The sequence below is a fragment of the Pomacea canaliculata genome, linkage group LG5, assembly GCF_003073045.1.
Source record: "Pomacea canaliculata isolate SZHN2017 linkage group LG5, ASM307304v1, whole genome shotgun sequence".
NCBI classification, from domain to species: Eukaryota; Metazoa; Mollusca; class Gastropoda; order Architaenioglossa; family Ampullariidae; genus Pomacea; species Pomacea canaliculata.
The window spans coordinates 10,312,806-10,340,697 of NC_037594.1; the positions used below are offsets into that span (position 1 = coordinate 10,312,806).

Genomic DNA, 27,892 nt, shown 5'->3' on the forward strand with positions numbered 1-27,892 from the left:
TACGCTCGTTGTATGAGTAGTTGTATCTAAGCATCAGGCAGTGTTGATCAATGGACGACGTGAGCAGCGTTGCGCCGCGCAGCGCTGGCGAAGTATGGGTGACCGTTATCAACAAAGGCTTTGACCGAGGCGAGTAATCATTGTTTATTAAATATTCAACATCCCTTGTTGGATTTAACCGATTAAAAGTTCTTTTACACTAGGCTGCCAAACGATTTCGATTATCTTGGCGAAGAAAACCTAATTGACATCCGTGACATTCTTGCAGCAAACATGTATTTGTCGTGATAAAAGAATTAATTTGAAATAAGACATCTTTTTGGAACAGGCATATCACCTTCACTGATGGATTAGGAAAGTGAAAATGTAAAATCCAGCTCGGTTCGTCTGAACCAGATGGATGATCGTACGTGTCACATTGTAAGAGATACAGAGATTAAAAGTTAATTATTTTTTTTTTCAATGTATTGTATCCTTTTAAATGACAGTGACAGAACTGTTTTACGCCAAGAATATAAATAATCATCAGTAGAATGAGCAGGTGACTATAACAGTCTGCAGCTCCTAATTTAGTTATTGTTAAGGTGAAATATTTATTAAAAGATGTAAAAACCTAACTATTGTTCTAAGGGTTTATTTAAGTTCTTGCATTTTATATATTTTATTTCTTGCAAAATATATTTCTAAAGAATACATATTAGTCTTAGACTTTTTCCTCCTGTGTTATTTTTTAGAAAAGCCAGATTTTTTTTTTTTTTTTTGGCAAACTGAGTAATTTGTTTTCCTTGGTTGTCTTTCTAAATTCTAATTGATAGTATACAATATTTTAAATTTCATTGTTTAAAATTTCTTTTCAGTTGTTAATATGAGAGATTTGACTTTTTTCAGGCTAACACCATCTTGGAAATCTATAATCTTTGTCTATGGACCAACTGCAGAACAGTCTTGAGGACCTGTCCATTAGGAATCAGCTTCCTCAGCACAGTAAGGCTGACAAGCCTATTCTTAAAGATGATTCTTTATTGCACAGACATGCAGAACTTCACAGTCAGACATATGAAACTGTTTATGAGCTAGAAAGTAGACTTGATGTAACTGGATTACAAAATGCACTGACTACTAACTACTTCCTTGTTAACTCTCATGCTACAGGGCAAAAGTCACCAACCTATGCATTAGAGCATCAGAAAAGTGCCATAACTGGTGATACCATGATTTCACAGAGCAAATCAGTGAAAGGCATAAGCAATCCTTACAATCGACCTCTTAGTGCTAAAGAAGCAAATGATGATATGCAAAAACAAAGAAAGAGATATATAGCATCACCTAGTGGCATAGCAATCATTTCTGCCAGTTTATCTAACCTTCAAAACACTCCAAATGATCGTAGGGCTGCACTCGATTATTATTCAGGAAGTTCACTGCAGTATAACACCTTCATGCGTCCACAGAGTGGCTTGCGCAAAGACTTGCCTCCAGATGCAACATTACCACCACAACAAGTTTGCCATTCTTCTTTAAAAGCCGGGAACTCTAATGTTCAGTTTCAAAAATCCCCGGGTTTGAACCAGTTTACTGGGAAAGTTATCCAGAAGCAAAATAACTCAGATCAAAGCCAGTCATTGTTCGGGAAAGGACTACTGGTCCCTCCAGAAAGTTCTAATCATGTCGCTCAAGCTGCTAAGGCAGCAGCAGGGAGCTGTGATGTACAGCAAAAGTCTAATACTTTTGGTAAATGGAATCCAAATTACCCACAATGCACATATGTTGAAGCTAATTACACTATTCATAAGGATGCCTCATTGGCTGGAGGCAATGCACACAAAACATTCCGCATTGGCAGTAACAAAACCCGTTCACCATTATCTGTATCAATTAACATAGAAAAGTCTTCACCAGTCGGTAAGGATATCAACACGCTCAAGCTTCAGCCAAGCCTTCCATCATCACTACATACTGGTGGGAAAGGCCATGGTCATCAAGGTGGATATGGCAAGAAAGGACCCCTGACTGTTCCTCTTCATGGCTTTTTCAACCAGGGTGATGGAGATTTTAAAGATAGTAACCCACTTGTCTACAGTCGTAAAGGTAGCTTATTGCGCAGCACAAAAATAGAAACTGGATGGAAGGAACATGCAACACTTGGTAAACTCAGTTACAAGAAACCTTTAGAAGAATCCAACAATGAAAAAAAAGTAAAGGAATTACCTATAGCTGGTGAAGAACGTTTTGGAGGAGATGGTGCACCTTCCGTTAATGGTGATGTTAATGGTGATGTTAATGGTGATGTTAACGGAGAGAAGAAGTATCCAGTTCAAGAAAATTCAGATGAGGAAGATGAGGACTCCACACCATCAGAGTAAGACACAAATTTTTCTACTTCTCTTTCTCTGCCGGCATTAATTTGAAATGAACAATGAACAAAAACCACATAAATTTTGCTTTGTTTATCAATCTTGAAGTTTCTTTATAGTGATATAGTTAAAATGAATGATAGTTTTAATGCTTGGGGTTAGAAAGGGACTTTATAATCCATGTTGATAACAGTTTCTTTTTTTTTTAATTGTGACATCTATATTCCAACATAACAGATCTATAGATAGATAGCTGTTAAGTAGACGAGTATTGTGCACCTTTGACTGTGAAGATACTTTATAGCTGCTGTCAGTGGTTTCAGAAATAGTAGTAACTGTCCTAAAGTATAAAAAGTTAGTGTTGGAACAGGGTGGGAAACTCATAAATATTTTCAGGCAATTTTGAAGATTTGTAAATGCTTAACTTTGGTTTGCTTTTAAACACAACTGTTTTTCTATTCCTTCTGCCTCAATTTAAACATTGTGTATGTATGTTAGAGAGTGTTTTAGTGTGTGAAATTTATAATGCATTTATCTTTGCTTATTATTCTTGTTCATTCATGCTTAAAAGATCAGTTCTGTGTGGATGACAGTTATTTCACTCGCTTGTTTTAAGACTGTGCATATGGACAAGACTAGATCTCATACTTGACAGATTTAGAGATAAGGCACTCCAGTGTATAGCAGGTAGGGTGAGCTGGCAAAGACCTGTGATTACTAGGGCCTTGAATTTGTCTCCAGGCACTGTCTAGCTGACAAAACTATGTACCAAGGCACATGTCTGAAATGAGTTGTGTGTGTACCTTAAAAGGAGAGGTACATTAAATAAAATGCTAAAAAATGTGACAATTTTTGTATTGCATTGTATTTTCGCACATTGTGTCCATGCAGTACTGAAAGTTTTATGCGTGTTATTAGTAAAGGTTAAAAAAAATAGAAACAGATGAGCTCATGTACAATAGCTATATTTCCAAAAGACTTATTCATGTTCAACAGGCATAACTTTTAGTTATGGCTTTAAGTGTGATGTATTTCTATACTATGAATTTCTTTGGTATAAGTCATTCATCTATTTCATTGTCTTCAATTTGAAGAGCTTAGATTTTCGCCTAGTCATTAAGAAATTTATGAACAGCTATATCAGGATGTTATTAAGTTCTTGATATGATCCACATGCACGTGTACACACACACACACAATATTTAATCAGTTTGCTTAAATACTCTTTTCAAAGAGAGCGTTTACCTGGAGATGGTGAGGCAAGCTGTGATGACTGGAATGAAGATGATGGTATCGATGACCTGTATGAGGATGATAATGAAGATGATAGTGATAGTATGTAAAAGTTTATGCTTACATTTTTTGTTATATTTGCTGGTAACAAAAAAATCTTCTTTTATGTCCTGTTTTCATTAAAGAAAAGAAACCATTACAAATATTGAGTAAGCAAAATATGACAAAGCCTGTTACCTTTCTTGAATAACTGTTAGTTATTGGACTATTTTGTAATATTTTGTTAGTATGTTTGTTTCTCCTGGTTGAGAAAAGAGAAATTTATCGAAAGAGAATGGCAATGGAAATAGCATGTTGGGCTTATATATGAGCTGAGCAAAGTGGAGAAGAGTAGAATGCATCTAACAAAACAAAAAGAAAAAATTTATTTCCTTAAACATTCATACCTTTAAATAGTATAGCATGTAACATATACAATTTAGAGGTTTACAAAAGTGTATGCATGCATGTATATGACCAATGTATCCTACTATCTTTTACAGCTGACTCAGACGATGTCACCACTACCAGCAGTCTGTCTAACAAAACCTCCTCTACCATATGCTTTAAGTCTGCCACAAAGCACCATTCTACTACTCAGAGTGAAACAACAAATGAAGAGCCTGCTTATTGCTGTATCGAAACTCAGACTTCTTTAGAAGAGACCGTTCTGAAACCAGCTCTGTGCCCGAGTTTGTTTCCTAATATTCCGCCCACCATAAATTTTGTGGGAGAAGGAGAAAAAGGTACCATTTATGAGAAATATAGAAGAGATTAGACTAAGAATAAGATACTGTCATTTTAGGTGATTTTGGTGATGAAAGATAAAAGAATTCATATTTTCTTTTGATTTGCTTTTATTTTATTTTTTTTTAATTTTTTTTTTTAGTCTTGTATTTTCCTTTGACCAAAATTTTGTCTCATTGTTTACTCACCGAAGATAGCAAGCGAAAAGAAAGGTGTCTTTAGATTTATCTGATCTTGGTTTGACTTTATGTAGTATATTTATGGTAGGTTCTCATTAGGATAATGTGCATGGATTGTCATGATAATGTAATTACTATTTCTAAGTATGCTATAATTGTTTTGTTAAACAAGCTGGTTTAATTGATTTATTTGAACGAAAAGGAAAGTACTTATGCCTTGCTTTTATTAAATATTTGGGGGAAAAGGGTTTGAGAGATTGGGATAGGATGGGAGCAAGTAGAGGGTGAAGTGACAGGAAACACTCTTGTTGGGAAGCCTTTGAGAGAGTGGCAACATTCAGAGTGAAATTACATATGCTGGCGGCACAGTCTAAATGGCCCTATCTTGGTCACATACAGGCCGGTTCTTAGCCCTTGCGGTGCCTGAGGCATGGGGGTTGATTGGGAGCCTACTTACTATTTATTAATCAAAAACACTGGGCCCCTGACAACTATCAAAAGTGCAGGGCCTTAGGTAGATGCACTGCCCTAGTCACATGTTTATCATTGTGATGTCAAACCACCCCCATTGATCTCTTTCTGTGACTTCACTATTAATCTTTTTTTTTTCTGTTGTGTGTGTGTGTGTGCGCACATACGTGCGTATGTATTTGTTGCATATATAGTGGAACAATTACCATGGGCAATACGAAAGCTGCTGAAGTGGCGCATGAGCCCCATCACACCAAACATTGTGAAATCAGCCATAGCAAGAGCCCACTTTCGTGTCACAAAAAGTATGTACTGCTGTCATGTACAAATTATTATTTTTTAAATCATCTTTCTTTCTTTGTCTTATTCATTATGATCATTATATGATGATAGGTCTCTTCTTCTCTCTTTCAGATTTGTTTTCATTATCTTTCCCTTTCTGTGATTTTAATCTTTGTCATCTCTTCATATCATTAGTTGTTCTTAAGGTAGCAAAACCCATCACTAAGGCCAGACAACAAACCAAATGGTTGTAGTAGGAGACAAGGGTCTGAATCTTAAAATTATTTTCGGGCCACAACTAATTGATTTATCAGTTCTATACCAATCTCTGGATTAGTCAGTCAGTGCCCATAACCATAGGCAACAACTTGGCTGGAAAACTGTCTGATGTATAAAGCACTGAACCTACAAATCTGAACAAAGGAGATACCCACAGTTCAGAAGCTGTACAGCATTTAGTGGGGATCTACAGTTCATGGCATCATGATAAAATAAAGTTTCATTGTTTCTCTTTCATCTCTTCATATTTTTAGCATTGTTTTGTTGCATAACATTTTGGAATTTTTGAAAAAAAACAGTTTTTATCTAGGCTTGTTCATAAGTGTTGACAGCATTTATCTTTTAAGTGTTACAGTGTTTTGATGAAGTAAAATGTGGATTTATATATGTGAAAATAAATCTATAATAAGGAAATATGGGATATACTAACTTAAGCAATCAATTTTGTCATTATTTCTGTCTATTCTGCTTTAGAAAACCATGACTGGATTGGTTGCTTTGGAAAACACATGAAGTCAACAGGATTTAAATCCTTACGAGAATACCAGAAGGTAATTGTTCATTGATGTTATAAACTAGCGGCCACACGTACAGAAATTATACATAGTAAGTCTTCTAATTTTATATGAGTTCATTCTTTAGCAATGTCCTTAAATAATACTATTCTCAATCATGGTGTATACATACACACATACATCCCTTGACTGGTATCAATTGACAAGTGATTATGCTGTCTGTTGGTCCTTGGGCGAATACAAATTCCTGCACAGAACAACCAGTCCACTCCTTTAGGTTTGCCAGTTATTTCTTCCTCTGTCCACTTTTGTGTCAACCCTCTTCCAAGGTACCCCGAAGGATGGACTTAAAAAAGTATTGTGCAAGGTTACCTGGCCAAACTATTTTACAGTTGTGAGAAGGGATTCCTGGTGACCTACCAGGATGGTGAGCATGTTCCAAAATTATTGGTTTTGTGTTCCCTTTACAAGATTCAGCACAGCATCTCGAGGTCTTGAATGCCTGTGTTCTCTTCTCCATAGTGGGAAGCAGAGATTTTGTCTGCAAAAAAAATAATGTAAAAAAAAAACAGCAGGAAAAATTTATGAGCATTAGAAGAAATTTCATTCACTTGAATGGTGTTGCAGAATATGTGTGCTGATATACAAACACACACATTCTTGCTGTATATTTATTGGAAACTGGGCTTTATAAGACGGATTGCATGCATTGATTTCTACTGACTTCATTAGAGAATTTTTATACCTAGAATTTTGATAAAGTGTGATTCTGGGTTATTTGTCTAAATTTCTTAGAAATTGTTCTTTTTACAGATAAACCACTTTCCAGGCTCTTTCCAGCTAGGACGCAAGGATCGACTGTGGAGAAACTTATCAAAGATGCAGTTAAATTTTGGAAAACGGGAATTCTCTTTCTTTCCACAAACTTTTGTGCTGCCTTCTGACTTTAAACTGCTGAAACGTGCCTTTGAAGATGGCAGTTCTCGCCAGAAATGGATTGTTAAACCGGTATATAGAAATAAAATACCCAGTCTTGCATATTTGGATTGTTTGTTGTTAAAAAAATGTTAAAAAAAAAATGCAACACTTATGAAGAGCAATAGAGGTGTAATGACATCTGTCATGTCTGTCATTTTGTGAATTCCAGCAGTACGTAACCTCAGTTTGTGCAGGTATATTTTTATGTGTCCTCTCTCATACAAAAAATGCACATCTGTGTATAGATCATGATATTCTCAAATGTCAAAAATTTATGTGTTCTGCACATATATTTTGGTATATTTGCATGAAAGCATATATATATATCCATAGATTGATGGGGTCCCCCTTGATTTTTGTTTCCTTGCTTGCATTTTTCAAGTGTATATTTTTATGCATACTTTTATGTAAGCATATAATTTCTAAAATTGATGGGGTTTTTTCCTCCTGTTTTTAAATTTTCAATGCAGTAAATATTTCTATTTCATAGCCTGCTTCGGCCAGAGGAATAGGCATCAAAGTCATCAACAAATGGAGCCAGCTGCCTCGAAGACGAGCTGTTATCGTTCAAAAGTGAGTTTATTTGACTGCTTTGTCCTTTTCTATTTACACCATCGGAAATAGGTTATTCATGGAAAGTATTGTTAGTTATCTGGCTTCATTTTACCTCACATCTTCTAATGGGATTTGTGAAGCACCTTGAACTTGTCTGTAGGTCAGGGATGTGATGCTATAGCATACTTTTATTTCATTATCTTAGCTTTTACACTTCCACACTTTTACATTGCAGATGGTGTGGAGCATAAGATGTTTGTATGGCATGGGCTGTATGGGCTTTGATCCCATATTTGAGAAATAATTAGCTGACAAAATGGACTTCATTATGAATGAGAACTATAAACATGGGAGAATGAAAAATGTGTTCACAGAGCTCAAGTTTCTAATTTGTTTCAAAATGCATTGGACACAGCACAGTGTAAACTCCTTTGGAGTCCTACGTGTATGAAACTATTGCACTTGCTTATCTAAAATAGCAATTAGGACCTTATAATAGGCTATCGTGCACTGAACTAGTTGGGACTGGTGTGAATATGTGAAGATAATTGTATATCACCAGAACAATTTTCACAAATGCTATAGAGTCACTAATTATCTATAAACATTTAAATCATGTCATTTCACATGGATATGCATCTTACATTTTGTAATATGATTTGTACAAGATTATGCCTTGTATCAACCACTTCAGCTTGACTGACCTCAGAACTCAGTTTTCATAGGCCTGCTTTAAGGTCTCAGAAACAGCTATGAAACCAGTGTTGCCGCACTGGTAGTATTGTGTTTGTTACTGATGGCTTTTTGTGATATAACACCAGCAGGGGATCAAGCTGAACCAAATACTCTTTAAGGACAGGGAATGTAGGTGGCTCATTTATGTCAAGGGCATGGCATGTAGAACGCACACCCTCTTCTCCCACTGCAATGAACTCAGGTATATCAAGCACCCATTCCTGTAAGTAGGCATAGAGGAGTTTTCCAATCATGGGGCACAGACTTGTGACTTTCAGCTTCACAGTTGAGGGTTGGGATTATTCACCCTCCTCCCACCCACTCCTCCTACAAAGACATCTAAGCTCCGTCCTCTTTGTGAGTGAGAAAGAACCCATGAACTGTAAAGATTTAATATAAAGCAGTGTTAACATCATTATTGCACTAGTAAACATTTTAAAATATAAAGTTTACATGAAGGATAAATTAGGTGACCATTTTCCTATTATGCAATTTTTAAATGTTATTAACAGTCAACATCAGTTGTAAGATGGCTGGACTTTTCTTCTTTAAAGTTTTGCATAATTTGATAGATTTCAGGTAATTAGATAAAGATAAAACTACTTAATCCAAACAGTATGTTTGTATGTATTTATTGATGTAAGGGTAGAGGAAGACCAAATTATTATTGTCTGCATGAGTATATACTTTGAGCAAATGGCTAACAAAATGTTTATTGCTGACAGGTATCTAGCCAAGCCACTTTTGATCAATGACAGCAAGTTTGACATGCGGGTGTATGTTTATGTCACCTCCTATGATCCACTAAGAGCTTATGTTTTCGAGGATGGCCTTGCAAGATTTGCTTCTTGCAAGTAAGCAATCATTATCACAGAGTTTATTGAAAATGTGTGATCTGATTTTTCTTTGTGTTGATAATGTATGTTCGCAGAGTCGTCATCTCTGGTCAAGAACTAACATTTAGTATGTACTGTCAAACATTCCTATTTGGGGTGCAGATTAACAAGCAAACACCTTGCAGCGTAATGCAGATAAACCTCATATCTTAAGCCACGATGTTCAAAACATGGCTTACTACCCTGTCTTTTATGTTAAAATAGATTTGACAAGTCTATATCTTGATATTTTTTATATTAATTCAATATTGTAAGACAGTAATAACATTTTCATTCCTTATTTTATTTATACTTTGTAAATCTATATTATTGTAGAACCATCTGTTGAGACTGGCTGGGTCTTCTATATCTTTATGTCAGTTAGACTAAAATTTCTCTTTTACATTGCAACGCAACATTTTTTTTTTAAAGACCCATTCTTTATTTTAAGAGATAACATTTGTTAGAGCCATGGGCAAAGTGCAGAATATACATTGCCCTTCCATCTTTTAACAAGAAAAATAGCATTCACAGTATTAATTTATGGTATCATAGAAGAAAGTAACAATATCCACTCAAAGAGAAGACAAATAAATGTATAATATACAGAATAATATCACTTTGAATTTATTCTAATCGCTATGACTATTGCAAGGGAAAATATTGCAAATGACTGTGAAAGGAAATGTACTTTATTGTAATGGTATCTTGAGGAATATTACACTGTACTGGGTTTTTATGGTGGATATATTTTTGACAAAGTGGATTGTTAAGTTTCATGAGAAGTTTCCCCAACTGTTCTGCTATATTTGTGGTATTTGCTTTATCATTTTTGTTTGTGAGTTTCATCTCTTTAGCTTAAGATTACTTCAGATTACTTGTTTTTATTTCTTCAGTCTTAAAAAAATAATTTAGCATTTTTCTTACATGTTTTACAGTCACTGTTATATTTTTAAACAGTAGGAGATAAAGTACTGTTAAATTAGCTCAAAGCAGGCTTTCTAGTACTGTAATACTCATTGTCATCATATTTTTCTCAGGTATTCACAGTCTGCGAAGAGTCTGGGCAACAAGTTCATGCATCTGACAAATTACAGTGTCAACAAACATAATGCTGAATATCAGAGCAACGCTGATAACACAGAGTGCCAAGGTCACAAGTGGTAAATCAAGCTTCATGGCTATTTATTCATTAGGTTTCTGTGTGCACATGGATGTTTCTTTCCTTTCAATTATCATAAAAAGGGCATAATTTTCAAGAGCAATGTTTGTGAGACAAGTATCAGTAAAGCAGATGCCACAAACATCCCAGCCCATTGGTCAAACCCATGACACTTTACAAATGATACTAAAATTTACTCATATGCATTGTTTTGGTCTAGTGCTTTAATACTTTGTATCTTTGCTTTAACCTTTGATTGTGATCTCTCAGTACACACAAATATGAGGCCTCAAATAAATCATAAGAAAAGGTAGACATGACAGGAAGATAAATCAAAATTATAATTACAGTTCAAATTAAGAGACAGAAACTGTTCTACCTCATTCCATTAAGAAATAGCACTTTCTTGTAAATCCAAAGGAAATTAGGTTTATCAATTTCCCCATCTCTGGGGGATTTCATTTTTGATAAGGGGATGGAAGAGCACTAGGGTTACTATGCATATAGAAGAGTATACCTTGCATCTGTCATGGAGTAATTCTAATATTTAAGTAGGACTGTCTTTTTTCTGTTTGTTCTTCGCTGATTATCATTGAAATTTACACCCAGAGTAACTGAAAAGTACATATTTCCCTATAATACATGCTGTTTGGACAGGAGCCTCAAGTCACTATGGAGCTACCTGAAAAGGCATGGTGTCAATACAGCAGCTATTTGGGAAAATATCAAGGACAAAGTAGTCAAAACTCTCATCAGGTAACTCCTTACTTATTTTATGTTTTATAGTATTAATACGTTGAGCCTGGGCCTTGACCTTTGATTTTGATCCCCAGGAATGCACAAATTCGGACTTTTAAAAAAAACTCATAAAAAAATAAACTAGACATGACAGAAAGATAAATCAAAGTTATAATTAAAATTCAAAGTTAAGAGAAAGAAACTGTTCCTACCACATTCTATTGTGAAATAACATTTGTAAATCCAAAGGAAATTAAGTATATGAAATCATATTTCCAAAAAGAATATTTTGATACAGGTTTAGACACAATTGATAATCACTGCAATGTTTAGCCCTTTGTTTAGTGAATTTGATCATTACATGCAATAAAGAAGTTAATAAACATAACTTATGATGATGAAGAACAATATTATGGTCAGAAATTGGCTAAAAAAAATGAAGAAAGAAGAAAAATTGCTGCCTGTCTTTTCATGTGCATTTGTGTCATCATTGTTTTTGAAAAGGTACTTCCAGAAAAAAATCAAATCTTCAAGTTAACATCTTCCTATTCCTATATTAAGGGATAAGAATAAGAATTTATTGACTAAGTGATTGTACACAAGAAGTTTGATATGATGATGGTCACCAATCTTTTGACAAATACTGATCATGCACTCATACTTGCATACTACTGCTCACACAGTTGGTTATTCACCCTCATAAATTTCCTCCATATACATATGCACATACATACACACTACCCCTCTTTCTGGCATGCTTTTGTTTCCACACTCCCTTTCCAGCACATACACACGATACTGCCCACATTGACTGGACATGATCCACAACTTGCAGAGCCACCATAGATACCAAAACATACATGCGAGCAGGCACACATGGATGCTTGCTCACCCACAAGCACCATTGCATGGCCCCCACAGACCACAGAAGGGACACATTCAACTAGTACTTATTCTGACATAAGACAGCGAAGTTCAGGAAGGTTATCGCTTCAGCAAAGATGCAACTCTTTTCAAACATGATTGTTTAAAAATGATTGAATATGATGGACATGGGTGGGCAGCACAGTCTTAATAGAGGCTGAAGGGGCCAGATCCATTTGTCTGGCCCAGACTCAAAGAGTTAAGGATCATATTATATTCTTAGAGAAGAAGCATCTACAAGACACACAGCAGAGATTACATTTGCAGGTTGAATGTTTAAAAATCAGTTATCTGCTATTATAAAATAAGATTAACTAATTAGTAGATACAAAAGAAGTAAAAGAAATTGTAGCTTGACTAGGAATGTATTAGAAGTGCATATTTTGTGTTAATGATATTATAAAAGTGTATAATTATATTTTTTAAGAAAATCTTCTCCTGGCACTAAACATTTTGTTGCCTGATTTCAGGAGGAAAGCTTTTGTTGTGATGTTATATATTTGGTTAACTGAACCGTTCATTTTGAAATATTTTTGTATGCATTGATTGGTTTTAAAATTGTTGACATGAGGGACTTGTTTAAGCATTATCATGTTTTTAAACATTTACTCTTATGTTCAGTGCAGAGTCTTCAATTAACAGCATGATTAAAAGTAGTGTTCGAAGCCGTTATGTGGTCCATGAACTTTTTGGTTTTGACATCCTGCTTGATGAGAACTATAAGCCTTGGGTGCTGGAAGTCAACATATCACCCAGGTTAGCTTTCTGTTTGATATACCAGTTCCTCTTCTTTACTCCCACCCAACCCTTTTCTCTCACTCTTGAGCTTCTAGGAGCAGAAGTAAAGGCATTATGTCAATCTAAAGAGTGTGGAAAGGGAAACACTGATATAGTTCACCATGTGCAAGTATGTGTTTTATAGAATGGCTGCTATTAATCTGTGAACCATAGATCTGTAGAACAAAGTCATAAGACAGTTTCAAATACTTGATAGTTACAGTGTTTTCAACTTTTCAGCCTGCACTCCAACTCACAGCTAGACGTCATTGTCAAGGGGCGGTTGATCTGTGACATGCTGAACCTGGCAGGCTTACGAATTCCAGACAAAAATGATGTTTCACATGGAAACCAGCAGAATGTTGCAACATCAGATTTAAGGTTTGTTGCTTTTGCCTCCCACATACCATCACACTAATATATACACTTGTGACATTTGCAAACAATATATAAATAAAAATACAAGAAAGGAATAATAAAGCATATAAAGAAATTTAAAGGAATAATATTTGAAGGGAAATATTGCAGGAAGAGCATGTAAAGTTGATTGCAGGAAGAGTAAAAGTATTCTTACTATAAAAGATTTAGTCAAACATGAAAAAGGAAAAAATGCCTTAAAGAGGAAGAGAGTTAGCAAAGTATGCTGCAAGAAATTAATCCTGGCCAAAGGATTCATTTACAATTGAAACCAAAGTAAGGTTACTGCTGTCACAGTATGGTTTGTTGTGTTGCAGTGCACATATACCACCCAATAACTTCTGCATAGATAAGCGATTGCTTACCAACCAGCTGGCTTCAGATGAACGAGCCAAGCATATTTATTACTGCTCTAGACATCAAGATGAGGTGAGCAGGGGGACGTAGATTACTTTGAAGAAATGTGGGTAACAGTGATATGGTAATCTTTCCCATTAGGTCTAGTCTTATAACTCATTACGGTCGCACCAGCAAGCCGAAGACGGTGGCAAACTTTGTTTAAGAAGTCACGCTGTACACATGTGTACAGTGGTTTGTTTGTTTGTTTTTTTAATTTCGCAAACGGTTAATAGTACAGGGACAAACAAACAAAAATTACTTCCCTTGGTTTGTGCAACATGACATCCGGTCTCTTTTAAATTTAAATTGTTGGTGGGATAGTAAGCAAAACATGATAGAATACATGAGTGGATTTTTTTTTTTTTTTTTGTCGTTCGCCTCTTTCACACTTGGAGACCAGCTCTTGATATGAAATCGGTGGTCTTCTGCAGAGACTCCACCGGCCCGTACAGCTTGTTGTGCAGGGTCTCCGACTGTGGCCACGTCTCTTTCCTCAGGGTACGGAGATTCCTACAGTCCTGTAGGATGTGTTCTACAGTCTGGTCTGCTCTCCACAAGAGCATCTCGGGACGGCACTAGGTGCAACTTCCTGTGTAGGTGGTGAAGCAGCCTGTTGTGCCCAGTCCTGAGGCGGAAGATAGCGACCTGGTCCGGTCTGGACAGCTGATGGTAACTGTCCAGTGGTTGCTGTGGCCTGTACAGAGACTTAATGATGGTTTTCATCTCTGACATGTTGACTGCATTGTCTTCTTGCTCGTCCTCTGCACCCAACTTAGCCATCCTGTCAGCTTCCTCATTCCCATCTATCCCGCAGTGTGATGGGATCCACTGCAGAGCCGTTCTGAGGCACTTGATGTTTAGCAGCGCGGCTTCTAGGTCTGGCAGTTTGTTATTGTTGACTGCCTGCAGCACCGACAGAGCATCGGTCAGGAAGACGACCTGGCTGTCATGGTCTGCTCTGCTGCTGATGATGTTTGCTGCGTGGACCAGGGCTTCTACTTCTGCTCTATAGTTTGTACAGTGGAGGCCAGTTGGTATTGCTGCTGCCTGCCACTGTCCATTTGGGAACTGGATGTACACGCCGGCCCCTCCCCTCTGGATAGCGTCTGTGGCTGACCCGTCTGTGTAGGCCCTTATCCATGATTCCTGGGGGTACCTTCCTTCTAGCATGGCTAGCGTCAGGGCTCTCTTGCTCACGTCGCTATGCTCATCCTTTGTTGTGAGGTGAGGAACTGTGGTGCAGATGGTAATGTTCCCTGTTCTGTCTTTCCAAGGAGGAGGATCGAGGTAGAGAGTCGGTACCTGGACCTGTGCAGGAAGCTTTGTTTGGTATTTTCTGTGTAGTGCCTGCGTCTCTTGCACAAAGCTGGATCTTTTCAGCCTTCCCGAGGACAGCTGTTTCTGTCTGGCACTCATCAGGTGGTCTTCACTGTGCCTGTACTTGGTGGCCTGCACGAGTGCTTTGCATTCCCTTCTCTTGTTTAATGGGGGTATGCCTGTTATCTGCTCCATCTTGTCTATTGGCGTAGATCTCATGGCGCCTGTTATTACTCTCAGTGCTTGGTTCTGCACCTTGTCCAAAGTCTGAAGGTGTGACTTGGCTGCTGTCATCCAGGTGCTTGATCCGTACTCAAGGTGTGGTCTTACAGTACCTTGGTACACGGTCTTCAGGATCTTTTCGTTGGCGCCCCAGTGTGTTCCTGCCAGCTTTCTCATGATGTTCAGCTTTCTTCTGGCTTTTGCTTCTGCGTTTAGGATGTGTTGCTTCCATGTCAATCTTTTGTCAAAAGTGACTCCCAGGTACGTCTGCTGGTCTTCAAGTGTCAGTGGAGTGTCTCCCAACTTTAGTCTGCCAGCTTGCGCTTTGGTGGAGAGAGAGAAAAGAGTGGCTGTTGTCTTGTCACGGTTGATGGTAACGCACCAGTTATCTGCCCAGGCTGCCACTTTGTCTAGTGCAAGCTGCATCCTGTAGGTTGCTGTTGTTGCATACTCTTCTGAGCACCATATGACCAGGTCATCTGCATACAGTGCTGCTTGGACTCCCCTTGGAAGCTCTGGTACCAGGTCGTTGATGAAGAGTATGAACAAGGTCGGCGAGAGTACTCCCCTTGTGGTACTCCGTGTCGTAGCAGCACCTTACGGCCACAGTGTCCGTCTACAAGCACCCTGGCTCTTCGGTTGTGCAAGTAGGACTTAATCCACCGGTACATGTTGCCGCTGATGTTGCTTCGCTGGAGCTTGACCAGGAGTCCATCCTTCCAGACCTTGTCGAAAGCCTTCTGCATATCAATGAAAACCGCTAGGGTGACCTTCTGGGCTTGGAAAGCATCCTCTATGACCTGCGCTAGGTGCGTTGTCTGATCTTCGGTGCTTCTGTATCTTCTGAAGCCTGCTTGTTCTGGGATGATGATGCTTTCAGATTCCAGGTACCACTGCAGGCGCTGATTGATGATGCGCTCTATGGTTTTACAGACGCAGCTTATCAGGCTGATGGGGCGGTAGCTCAAGATTCGTGACTTGTTCTTCCCTTTTTTCAGAACAGGGATCATCCTGGCTTCCTTCCAGCACTGAGGTACCTGGCCTTCTCTCCAGCTATGGTTGAAAATGTCCAGTAGTTTAGTGAGGGCTGTGCTGCCAAGGTGTTGTAGCATCTCATTCGTTATGTTGTCTGGACCTGGAGATTTTTCTTCTTCAGCTGTTTGATGGCATTCTTCAGTTCTTGGATGGTGATATCTTGCTGCATCGACTCATGGACATCCCCATTTGTTTTCCTTTCTTTCTCTTCTTTTCTGAATTCTTTTTGCAGATGCGGTGGGATGGTGATGCTGCTCTCCTTTGCATATGCTTGCGCAAATGCATTTGCTGCTGCCTTATCTGTCAGTGTCTGTCCATCTTCTTCAAAGGTGATCTTCTGTCCCTTGCTACCCTCATCATTTAGTGCCTTGGTCAGCCTCCACAGCTTGGTGGTGTCTCTCTCCATATTCAGCCCTGCTGTCTTTTCTCTCCAGCTTCTTCTCTAGCACTCTACTTTTGTTCTTAGCAGTTTGGCATTTGTTTCTTGCAGCTTGATGTTGTTTTCTTGATTGGGGTTGGTTTCTGCTTCTTCTCTGGCTTTTGTCAGGTCATCGTGAGCTCTCTGAAGTTCTGCTGTCCAGTACGGAGTGTAGTCCTTTCGCACCCCTCGTGGGATAGTTTCTTTGGCTGCCTTGATGATACTGGCATTGAAATCTTTGACGACGTTGTTGATGTTTAGTCCTTCCACCTTGATGTCTTTCGTGAGCTCATTTGTTCGTATTCTGAACAGCCCCCACTGTGCCTTCTTATGATTCCATCTGGCGTGCTGCGGGGGTTCTGGTGTCGTACTTCCTGTGATGGTAAGGAGTACTGGGCGATGGTCACTTCCTCCCAGCTGGTCTAAGACTGTTCTGCTCAAATTCTTGTGGATGTCGTCTGTGCAGAGAGCCAGGTCTGGTTTTGTTGTTGTGTGCCAGCGGCGCGAGTAGAAGGTTGGTGGATCTGTGGGGTCGTTGACAAGGATTAGATGGTTCTCGTCTTGCCAAGTTTCGATATCTTCTCTTCGCTTATCAAGGATGTTGTATCCCCAACTCTGGGACTGGCTGTTAAAGTCTCCGGCGATGAGGAAGCCGCTGTCTGGAACCTGGATAGTGTCAAGGGACAGCATCTTGTCACTGGGGCAGTAGTAGTTGATGACATGGAGGACGCTGTTTGTGATGGTGACCTTGACTTCTATGTATTCTGCCTCGTCCATGTATCTTTTCGTTTCGCTTGCATTCATGTTGTTTCTGACTAAGGTTAACACTCCACCTTTCTTTCTCCCCTGACGATCACTCCTAAATGTCTGGTACCCTCTGATCTTGAAGGGCTTTTCTTTTTGTAAATGGGTTTCCTGTATACAGCAGATGTTAATGCTGTTCTGGTACAGGAACTGTTCCAGTTCTATTTTCTTGTTGGCAACCCCTTCTGCGTTCCAATGTATGATGTTGATGGGGTTGTCCTTGGTTTTGGTGGTACTCTGGCCAGTCGCTTTCCTTCCTCGTCCCCTGGCTCCACGAGACGAGTTGAAGGGACCTCCAGTAGCTGAGGGTGGGCTCCTTTGAGGCACGGAGCCCGGCACTGCACCTGCCTGGCGGATCTTCACAGGGCGAGCACCATTTCTATCAATACTGTCTTCAAGTGGCATAGGCAGTTTTGCGTGGTGGTGTGGTTATTTCAGGGTGCGCCTTGCGGCCCACCACCTCCGACTTCAGCACTCATGGACCACTCTTTGTCTGGTCTCTACCCTTCGACCTGTCCGACTTGGGTGACCCTGCTAGGAGCTGATGCTCCTGTCGGCATAGCTCTTAGGGTCATCGAGACACGCAAGCCCCCCGACCGCGGCAAGGTGGTGATCCAACAGGGGGACATGAGTGGATGTTCCTCCTGTTTTCTGTCAGTTTTATCAGCAAAATCAACCGACTTACTGTATCTTGTGATTTTGATTATTATAGATAATGTGGATTCACATTTAGATGAAAAATGATTGCTTGTGTTTATTAATAATTAATAAATAATGCATACCAGGTTTTTACTGTGGCTCTACTTCCAAAACATGAATCTGAAATTTCAGATATCATTAAAGATAGTGCATAAGTGTATGTTTTAAGAAAACCTACTACTGGAACAAAACATATATTGCCTTCCACATCAATCTGTGGCACTCTTGGCTGTTTTGAGAGAACAGAGCACAACTCTTCTTGCCTCTTCAAGTCTGTCAGGACAAGGATTTGCTTCACATCCTAGCTGTTGTCCTAGTTTAAAGCATTGATTAATGATGCTTATGACATTCTTTCTACACATGTCTCCAGTGTGGGTTCTCCTGTACACTCAGGATGTATGGGTGTTTGCAATTAGTCTTACCTTCTGTTGTAGTGTACAATTATTGTGTCTGCTGTAATCTTGTGTTGTGACTCCACCTTTGAAAAGTTCTGTTTCAACCTTTTGGGCCTGATTTCAGTGGCACAGCATGCTACAACTTGCTACAAGTGGATAGGTAGTTTTGCTTTACTCTTTCTGATTTCTATTCTTCTATGGTTACGTCATATAGTAAAGTCAAAATAGAAATGAAAGTTTTATTGTAAATTCTTTCTTCAAGACATATCAGATGACATGATGTAAAGGATCCTACTCATCCATTCCTGACCTCTTTACTGTTTAATAAGCTTGAGTGCTGGTTGAAAATTGCGTTGGGTTTGTTGTTGCTTTTATATCTATCCGAGGGCTGTTGCACACCCGACCAGGCATATGCTTAGCTCACTATCAGGAAGTGAACTTTCGATGGTTAAAGAGCAGATGTAGCCTGTCATCTCCTATGGTCATATTATCTGATAAGTCTTGATGTAAGAATTTACCAAAAAAGTTCATATATTTGTCTTTTTTTCCTTTTTTTTTTTTTTTTTGTAGCAGGCACTCCAGACTATCCTTGACACTTTGACTCCTGATGATGTGAGGATTCTTACAGAATCTGTTGATGAAGACAATCGAAAGGGTGGGTTTGTACGAGTGTTTCCAACCCCATCAACCAAAAAGTACTTGGGATACTTTGAACAACCACGCTATTACAACCTGCTTTTACATCAGTGGATTCAACGCTATAATCATATAGAGCAGAAAGGTGAGTTGGAATGTTTTGTTTTGCTCACAATTTATTTGAAATTTGATCCTCTATTTTAAAAATAAATTTATATCAGGAAGGAGTGAGGCAGAAAGAGTTTATTTGGACATAGTGTGAACGTAAGTTTTAGCTATGATTTGTTGTCCTATCAATTCAATATGATGCTTGATTTTTTTTTAAATGACTGAATTTCATGCACACCTGAGTATGCAAATGATGGTGTACATTCTGATATTAATATTAATAATAATAAAGGTTATTTTTATAGTTCTTTATCCCTAGCCCTATGACCAAGCTCATGGTACTTTACACATGATATTCATTATAATAATAATAATCATTATAGGGAGAAATTGAAGAAGTAAATGAGTGCCTGACTTTAAAGGGTTGGAGAAGGAAAGGCAGTAAAAATGGAAAGATGGATACCATTCTCAAAACAGCTGGTGTGATTGCTTGTTTAGGTTACAGGACTTTAAGCATTCTCTGAATAAAATCCTAAAGCCTTGAATATTTTATTAGCATGAAGTAGTACAGTCCTACGTACTGTTTTTCTTTTCAAGGCATTTCATTGCTGCAATCACTTTGTGAAGACAGGATTCATTTGGAAAGTCCTTTTGATGGCCATAGACACCAGGTGAGAATATTTGAAAGAGAACAATTATTTATTGTGGTCTTCACCTTCTAGCACAGGTGTGTCTACAATTATAAGTGAGAACATGAAGGTGCTGATTTTAAGAAATATTTCTGTCAAACACACTTGAATTTGGGCAGTTGCAACAGACCTATTTATATACCTTTTTTGTAAAACTTAATATACTTGTATTTAAAATACAAAGCAATACAACATACGACACATTCAAAGCAATACAACAAATGACCTGACAAGTAGAATACAGATTTGTTTTAAAGAAATGCAATTTTTAGTTGCTTGTGTCAACTAGATTATCAAGTGTCACAATTGTAGCTTACCTTGTAGATATTTTTTCTTAAAACATTGGTGATAATATTATGGATTTTGTCAGCTTTTGTAGTTGAGGGGAGGTGGTCTTTTTTTTTTTTTTTTTTTTTTGCCAACTTAGATTGTATGAACTGCAACTGAAGATTTGGTTTACAGTACTCAGCAAACCTTTTCATGTCGTTTCTTTTTCATGAACAGTTGGATGGCCACAAAACTATATATCATGCAGCAAAACATTTTAAATTGTTTTCTCTACAAGTTCCTTTTCATGATTGATATTATTAATGTGTTTCTTATTTTCAGTGGATTATGCCTAATTATGCAACTATGCCAGCTACTCATGACATTCGCCAACCAGGAGCATCACTGCCTAAGACCAAAGACAGCTCAGGAGGGAAAACAAAAGACACGTATGTTGAAGAACCATAAATATTTTTAAACATGGAAAAAAAAACAAATGAAAAAGCAACATTGCACTCATCTGAGTTTCATGTGGGGATTGAGAGGGAAGATGTCTCGTTTCAGAAGGTAGACTTATCATCCTATATAGTCTTTCACCTGCTATGTGATTGTAATGAGGTAATCTTTTGCCTCCTAACAATATATGAGTGCACATTACATAAAACTTGTAATATTTGAGAACCTACATTTCTTTACAGTCAGTCTGCGTCAAGACTACCACAAGTACGGAATGGAGTGACCGGGCCATCATTTTGGTTTTCCCAGACTACTACCTCAGGGTTTTCTAACACAAACAGTAGTCCTTCTTTAAACTCTCGGGGACACATCTCACAAAACACCTCCCAAGTTTTCACAAAACCTTATCTTCAAATATCCAGATGATGACCCATCCATCTGCTTCCTCATCAAATCAAGTTCCTCAGTGTTACACTCTAAAATTTTACTATTGATGTAACATACTTAGCAGACATTGCAAAAGAGACTGTAACTACTGCAACCTTGACAGTGACAAAAATGGGTACTCTCTACAAGATCAGCTGGATCAGAATCCCTTGACAAGCACGTTATTCAGGGCTTGTGTGTGTTTGTCAGTATGTTATCTCAGGACTTCATTGCTGTGATAATAAAACCCATGTGATTGTGCATTATACATGTATTGCTATCAGGGCATAGTACTAAAAATCTAGGCAAGATGTTCTATAATTTACTTTCTAATTTACATTAATAGACCTTCAGCATCACTTCATGCTGTCTTGTGTGCCTAACTTCTTGAGAAAACCCAAAGAGTCAAGCTTTATTAGTTTGTTAAATATGCTACCTTGCTTTCCCTTATAAAAAGTGCATTATTAACCATTTCGTGCCAAAGAAGTATCTAACAAATTAAAGTACCCTACCATGCGGCAGTTTGTTTTAATGCCTTACTTGCCATCATCTCAGAGACTAGAAACCAAAATGAATTCTGAAGAAGCTTCTGGTTGACTATGGCATTCATAAATGGTTTACTGTAATGCCTGAATTATTCAGGAGCGTCTCCTCTTGCCATGAAATGCTGAGATTATTGTTTTTGTGCCAAACCCAGCATTGTACAGTAATTTGTTTTGCTAAAGGATCTAATATTTTTGCAGGTTTTTTTTTTTCAGTAAACATTATTTTGTATTCCAATTTCTAGCTCTTCCCTAACCCACTTATTTACTCCTGAAACAATGTGTCTGATGGGCTAGTAGTAATTTTAACATTGCAGAAGAAAAATTCATTTATTTGCCAAGTGACATTGCACAAGGAATATATGTTAATGATGACCGCCACTCACTTCACAAATACAAATCTTACACAAACAAACACAGATACGAAATGCAAATAAAAAATGTCAAAGACATTGATCTTCTTGCACTCACAATGTGACAAACAATCCATTAGCTGGGTGTGATGCATCAATCCTACATGCCCTGCACAAACTGTAGGTCACATCCAATAGCAATCTAACAGTGTTTACCACACTTTTGCAATTTTCTGCTTCTGGGTGCTGCTGCCATTCCATACTTGTGATTGAGAATATTGAAACACTATCAATCACTGTCCAGTAAAACTGGACCAAAATCTCTTTCCTAAGCCAGACTTTTTCTGGTGCAGAAAGTAAAGTTGTTGGGCCTTCTTGATGATAAACAGAACATTGTTGTCCTAGCTGAGGTCGTTGGAGATGGTTGATCCCAAAAACCTGAAGACCAATGTGCAGTCCCCTCAGCATCCAGATTAAAAAAAAAATGGTGATAGTTATTACCCTCTATGAATGCTTTATTGTACAGTCAGAGACTGTCCACCAGAGAAATTGATTTCAAACTTTGCATGAATGTTGATTCATTGACAATACCATTTTATCTATTTTCAGCAGTAGTATATATATGAAAATAATCAGATTTTTGGTGATGTCTATTTAATCTAGACTAGCATCATCAGAGTTATGGATACACATTAAGAAATAGTCACCATACTTTATTTAGCACTTCTAATCAGCTTCATCTTTTATATTGTGGAGCAAGCTGTTAGAATTATTGCATAGTTTTGCACATTTTGTAGTATTCTACTTTGGTAATCTGTACATTTGCACATATAACATAGAAATATTTAAAAAATCAGTTGCTCTTTCATATGGTTTAGCAGGTAGCTTGTACTTGGGCCATTTTTTTGCTCTTATTTGCCTGGTCACTAGAAGATAAATAAAGGTTTTTCTTTTACTGGTTTTGTAAGAACATCACGTTTAATCACACAAGGTGCAGCAAAACTATATTTCAAAACTTCAGTTCTCTCCTTCCTCTAAGGGTCTGTGTATTTTTTCTATTCACATTTTTTTATGCATTCTTACATGTGTACAGAAAATATTTATCTTGGCTGTTCCAAAATCAGCATTATTATATCTGTGATTACTTAATTTTGCACAATTTTTTAAAGTGGATATTTATGCCACATCGAAATTTGACATTCCGCTCACCTCTATGCTTGGTAGTTGCCTGATCTCCTAGAACATCTACAAATATGATCTGATTATAAATACATAAGCATGTGCATATAGTTTTTATTCATGCATCAGTACTGAAACATTTCAAGTTGTGATACCTGTATTACAGCAAATTCATACACAGGATGTGATATTTAAACATGTAAACAACAACTGAATAAAATTTGTAAAATATTGTCACGCAGAGCACAAATGTATGCAAAAAAGATTTTGTATTTTATTTCTTCAGTTTAAAAAAAAATCCCTCTCTTCTTGTTCATGTACTTAAATTCAGTCATGCTTTTACTAGCTTTAGGAACGTAAAGCTTCAGAATTCTTCTAATGCTGATAATTTGTGCTAATATTGTAATGAGCAATTATAGCTACTTTTCAAACAAATAAAATCAGCAAAAGTTGTTTCTAGAGCATGAAGTACTTCGTGTAAGTAATAAGCTAGTTGAAAGTTCATGGGTTAACGACAGGTCTTGAGCAGGATACAGAATCTTGTTGTCCCAAAAATGTCATACCGTGCTATCACTATTAAGGCTGAATGTCAGATGATGTAAAATTGTCATTTTCATAGAAGTAATATCTTTGTATTTTATTTTCCTACTTGCAGAATTAAAATTTCATAACACATCAGTTTCTCTTAATGTATTTCATGATTGAGTCATTGCAATTTTGGTGCTTGACAAAAATAAGTCCTTTGTCTTTGTGAGAATGCAAACATAAGGGTTTTCAAAACTCTCTACTGTAATTTTTTGCCAAAAAAGTTGTGGGTGTCTAACTTTCATTGCTTGGTTAAAATATTTCTCTCAGATGCATTCCAGTATTTTTAAAAAACTTAGAATGCTGTATTTTCTTCATAAATTTGTATAATCCATGTTTCAATTTTTCAAAAAGGAAATGATACCAACACATATATTTTGTATCATTATTTACTGATATCACAAGCATGTGCAAATAAATAAAAAGCTGCTGAAATGTACACTATTTGTTATGGTTTCCTTCTTTCCCAAAAACATGTATACACACTTTGAATAATTACAAAGACAATGTGTTATTAACATACATTTCATGGTTAAAATGTAATAGAATCTACAGACATCAAGTCTGTTTTGGTTCAGGCACTGCCGATAAGGCAAAACAATGGAATTGAAAATCTCAAGAAACTGTCTTTGTACTTCAACAGCTGTGTTTTAACATTTCCAGCAGCATTTATTTTTAGGAGGAATTTCCTTTGTTCGAAGGTTAGTCTGGCTGCCAATATTAATTCCAATCCAATGGGTTAAATCTGAAAAGAAACATTGAGCTATCAGCTATTAAAGTGTATAGACATTTATTTGGATATCCTGTACAGTCCATCAAACATGTTGCCTATTATAAAATTCTATAATAAAACAAAAAATATGTATACAGAATGATAGAACTATTCAAAAATTTCAGTGGTCATTATCATTCAGTTCTATGCCTTAAATATTATATTAAAATCCATGTGAACATCTGCAAATGACTAGAAAAAATATAAAATTAAAAAAAAATTTCTGCAAAGCACAATATATGTCTATAAGCTGAAAAATGTTTTCTATAATCACAACAGTATCTTGGGCATGATGAAATAGCACAGTATTAAATGCTTAGCTATATAGATGAAGCAAACATTTTTACCAATATTTACATATATTGGTAAAATAACATTAGAAGAGCTTTAGCTTATTTTGTAAACATGCACACATTCCTCACTATTTTTGTGTTTCAGGAACATCATAGCCTGTTTTTTAATGTTCAATTTCTTGAACCTATGTACATCTAAATATTACCAAGAATCATCTGAGCCAGGAACACCAGTTCTACAATATGCTGATGAAACACTACCTATGTGTGTATGTGCACACCGTGGCCATCCTCTGCATCATGACCTATCTCCAACCATCTTGCTCTGCTTGTGGCATCTGGTTGCAGGCCAGGCTGCTCTGCCATGATATAGTCTTAGTTGCTAGCTCAGCTTAAAACCCTAATCTTGCCCCCCCCCCCAACTCTCCTGCCATTTTGACTTGTCTTGCCACTGGACCCACTAGAGAGTGAAGCTGACATCAAAATACTCCAACACAAGTCATGAATTCACTTCAGTGATGCCATTGCAAGTTAACTGTTCGAGGGCAGAAAGAACACTATACAGTCTCTAAGCCACCCCAAAGACCTTGGTATTGATGCTGCCAACTGGGCCCTTACCCATGAGCACCCATCCTGGCACAGCACCCTCACCAAGGGAACCTATGTAGCTGAGGTCAGATATGTCAAACAGAAACACACAGCAGCCTCAGACACCTCCAAACCCATCACCAATGAAACTAATATTTTCATGTGTTTGGTCATAATCAGTTTCTAATTATATATATAAACAAAATACTTTTTTCATTGTCTTTGTATTGTGTTACGTTGTATTATGCTTGTTCTTTTGTATGTGCAAGCACGAGAATGAGAAGTAATGGTTTTAGGAAAAGTGCATAAAACCTAAGGATAATGCATCATAAAAATAACCTATTAATACATTATTATTATTATTACTGCATTGAAAATTCTCGTTTATACCACATGGTGTTTGAATTCGACAGGTCTCAAACTTAAATTTGAAGGGCAGAATTTTTAAAACATTTTAGCAACATGCACAAATATTTCGATCAATTAAAAATAAGAACAGAATCCAATGACATCCATTCATGCAACAGGGATTTTTTAAGTCTTAAAATAAACAAGACATGCAGCAACTGTAATAACAGAGACAAAGATAAGTCCTATAATACTTTCAGCATCTACTGGATTGTGCACACATAGGCTTAATAAGACTAAAATAGTGTACACCATCGCCAAGAAAGAGACCACAGTAAGAATCTTCTTAACTCCAATTGTCCGTCTTAATCGCCACTTCCATGGAGCTCTTGTACCACCAATACATAAAAAAGTATGGTGGGTCACAAGGGTGCCAAATGTTGCTGCCATGTAGCCATTGAAGCTTTTATGATGACCCAAGAGGAATCGGTGATCACAAAGTGGTATAGCACCTGAACTTAATGAACTCTTTCGCAGATTGTCAATTTCTGCTGAAAAGCTTTTGAAAGCATCAAAAAGTTCAAGGCAAACATCCCCCTCTTGAAGACCACGAAGAAAGTTGATGCCAATATCAAGACGCTGATCCAAACCTCTCAGTCGCTCCCTTCTAGATGCCAAGGCTGTCAGCTGCATGTGTTCTTCATGCTTAACCTTCTCTACAACAGCCTCTGCCATTGTGTTAACCAGTCTGTGAAGCTCCTTGACACGATATTCAATCTGGTGAAGGGTTCGCTGGGTGTTATCTCGGGCTTCAATCTCTGCTCCATCTAGCTGCCTCATTGAGAACCTAACCCTTCGTCGTTCCTTAGTCAGTTGCTCCAAGGTTTGTTGCAAATCATTTTGAGCACTGTGCAACTTCTTTGCCAGTGGAAGTACAATGTGTTTTTTGTGTTCACCACAGCTGCAACTCACACAGACAGGCTGGTTGCAGGTTTCACAGAACAGTTGTACTACTTCTTCTGTATGAAATTTACATTTGCGATTGGATGCTCCTGACATAGGACCACCACCGTTATGTGCTTCCATTCGTAATATACTTACTTTATTTGAATCTTTATGTTGTATCAGACGATGCTCGTGTATGCAAAAGCGACAAATATCAAGATCACAGTCCATACAGTGAAACTGGGAGACTATAGAGCCTCTGTGACACACCTGACAAGGACCAGATGCGTCCTCCTCCATTCCAAGCTCGTCTTGCAAGCTTCGTACAAAGAAATTAACCGGGAGTTCAGCTATTCCGGCCCTAGGCACACATACATCCCTTCGACATTGTGGACAGCGAAAAAAGCGGCCTGACGGTGAGTTGACCAGCAAATTATTGATGCACTCACTACACATGGTGTGATGGCAAGGAAGTAGTCGTGGATCTCGATATTCATCCATGCAAACAGGACACTGCAGCAGACGCTCGCGTAAACGTTCTACTTTATCTTCATCCATCCTGCAACAAAATGTATTAAACGTAATATAACGTTTTGTTACACATCCGGAAGCCACAATTTATCACAACAGTGAAAAACCTTAAGTCACTAAGTCAGTGTAAGCAGGTAATATGCAAGTGAAAGAAGTCTCACCTGCTGGTGTTCATCTTTACAAATTATGGTACAATAAGATTTTAATGTTCTCAGAAAAAGAATACAGCAACTTTAAATGTTACTGTTGTCGGTTGCCGTCAAACAAATCTACGAGAAAAGATTGTCAAGCAACACGCCATTGGCTGGCACGGGAGGTCACTCGCATTCTGCGAAGGCGGCAACAGAGCGACTTTCAGTATTTTAACAGATCGATGTGTATACGGCGTTTTTCTTGTCTCTGTTTTCTCATGTGCCCTTCTGAAAACACTATATTAATTACTGCTTATATTAAGCTTTCTAATTTAATCTTTTTCATCCTTCTGTCAAGAAAACATCACACAAGAGTTGTTAATTCGTTGAAACAGAAGATCATCATTGGATTGAAACAGAACTTTTTTTCCTGTGATGTTAGGCGATCTCATTTCTTTAGTCACAGCGTAAGAAATTAACGTGTTGTAATGTCG

At 37.7% G+C, this 27,892-nt stretch overlaps 2 protein-coding genes across 6 annotated transcripts; one reads left to right on the plus strand and one right to left on the minus strand.

The window, feature by feature from the left end:
* Positions 1-24,229, plus strand: LOC112563835 (tubulin polyglutamylase TTLL4-like). 4 transcript variants are annotated; one of them, XM_025238208.1, is made up of 19 exons: positions 1-129; positions 889-984; positions 1,153-2,359; positions 3,589-3,689; positions 4,130-4,372; positions 5,218-5,328; positions 6,059-6,135; positions 6,913-7,107; positions 7,568-7,650; positions 9,093-9,221; positions 10,283-10,405; positions 11,062-11,160; positions 12,688-12,822; positions 13,084-13,224; positions 13,578-13,689; positions 19,120-19,330; positions 19,891-19,964; positions 20,592-20,698; positions 20,948-24,229. In XM_025238208.1, exons 2-19 carry the CDS (start codon positions 924-926, stop codon positions 21,129-21,131), a joined length of 3,393 nt encoding a protein of 1,130 aa, XP_025093993.1. In that variant the 5' UTR covers positions 1-129; positions 889-923; the 3' UTR covers positions 21,132-24,229. The 4 variants fall into 4 exon arrangements, with proteins under 4 accessions (XP_025093993.1, XP_025093990.1, XP_025093991.1 ...); XM_025238205.1 differs by having other exon boundaries at positions 889-2,359; XM_025238206.1 differs by having other exon boundaries at positions 889-2,359; positions 19,123-19,330.
* On the minus strand, positions 24,166-27,570 carry LOC112563836 (tripartite motif-containing protein 59-like). Of its 2 annotated transcripts, XM_025238210.1 has the most exons (3): positions 27,429-27,570; positions 27,007-27,295; positions 24,166-24,535 (listed from the first exon to the last, which is right to left on the minus strand). In XM_025238210.1, the coding sequence occupies exons 1-3, from the start codon at positions 27,440-27,442 to the stop codon at positions 24,530-24,532; spliced, it is 309 nt and encodes a 102-aa protein (XP_025093995.1). In that variant the 5' UTR covers positions 27,443-27,570; the 3' UTR covers positions 24,166-24,529. The 2 variants fall into 2 exon arrangements, with proteins under 2 accessions (XP_025093995.1, XP_025093994.1); XM_025238209.1 differs by having other exon boundaries at positions 24,166-27,295.
* Positions 27,571-27,892: the final 322 nt, after the last annotated feature.

Bases quoted from the DNA above. Each gene is read 5' to 3' on its own strand.
- LOC112563835 (XM_025238205.1), top strand. From the start codon at position 924: ATGGACCAACTGCAGAACAGTCTTGAGGACCTGTCCATTAGGAATCAG. The intron at 7,108-7,567 runs GTATATAGAAAT...TCTATTTCATAG, and splicing joins AGAAATGGATTGTTAAACCG to CCTGCTTCGGCCAGAGGAAT. The intron at 9,222-10,282 runs GTAAGCAATCAT...TATTTTTCTCAG, and splicing joins GCAAGATTTGCTTCTTGCAA to GTATTCACAGTCTGCGAAGA.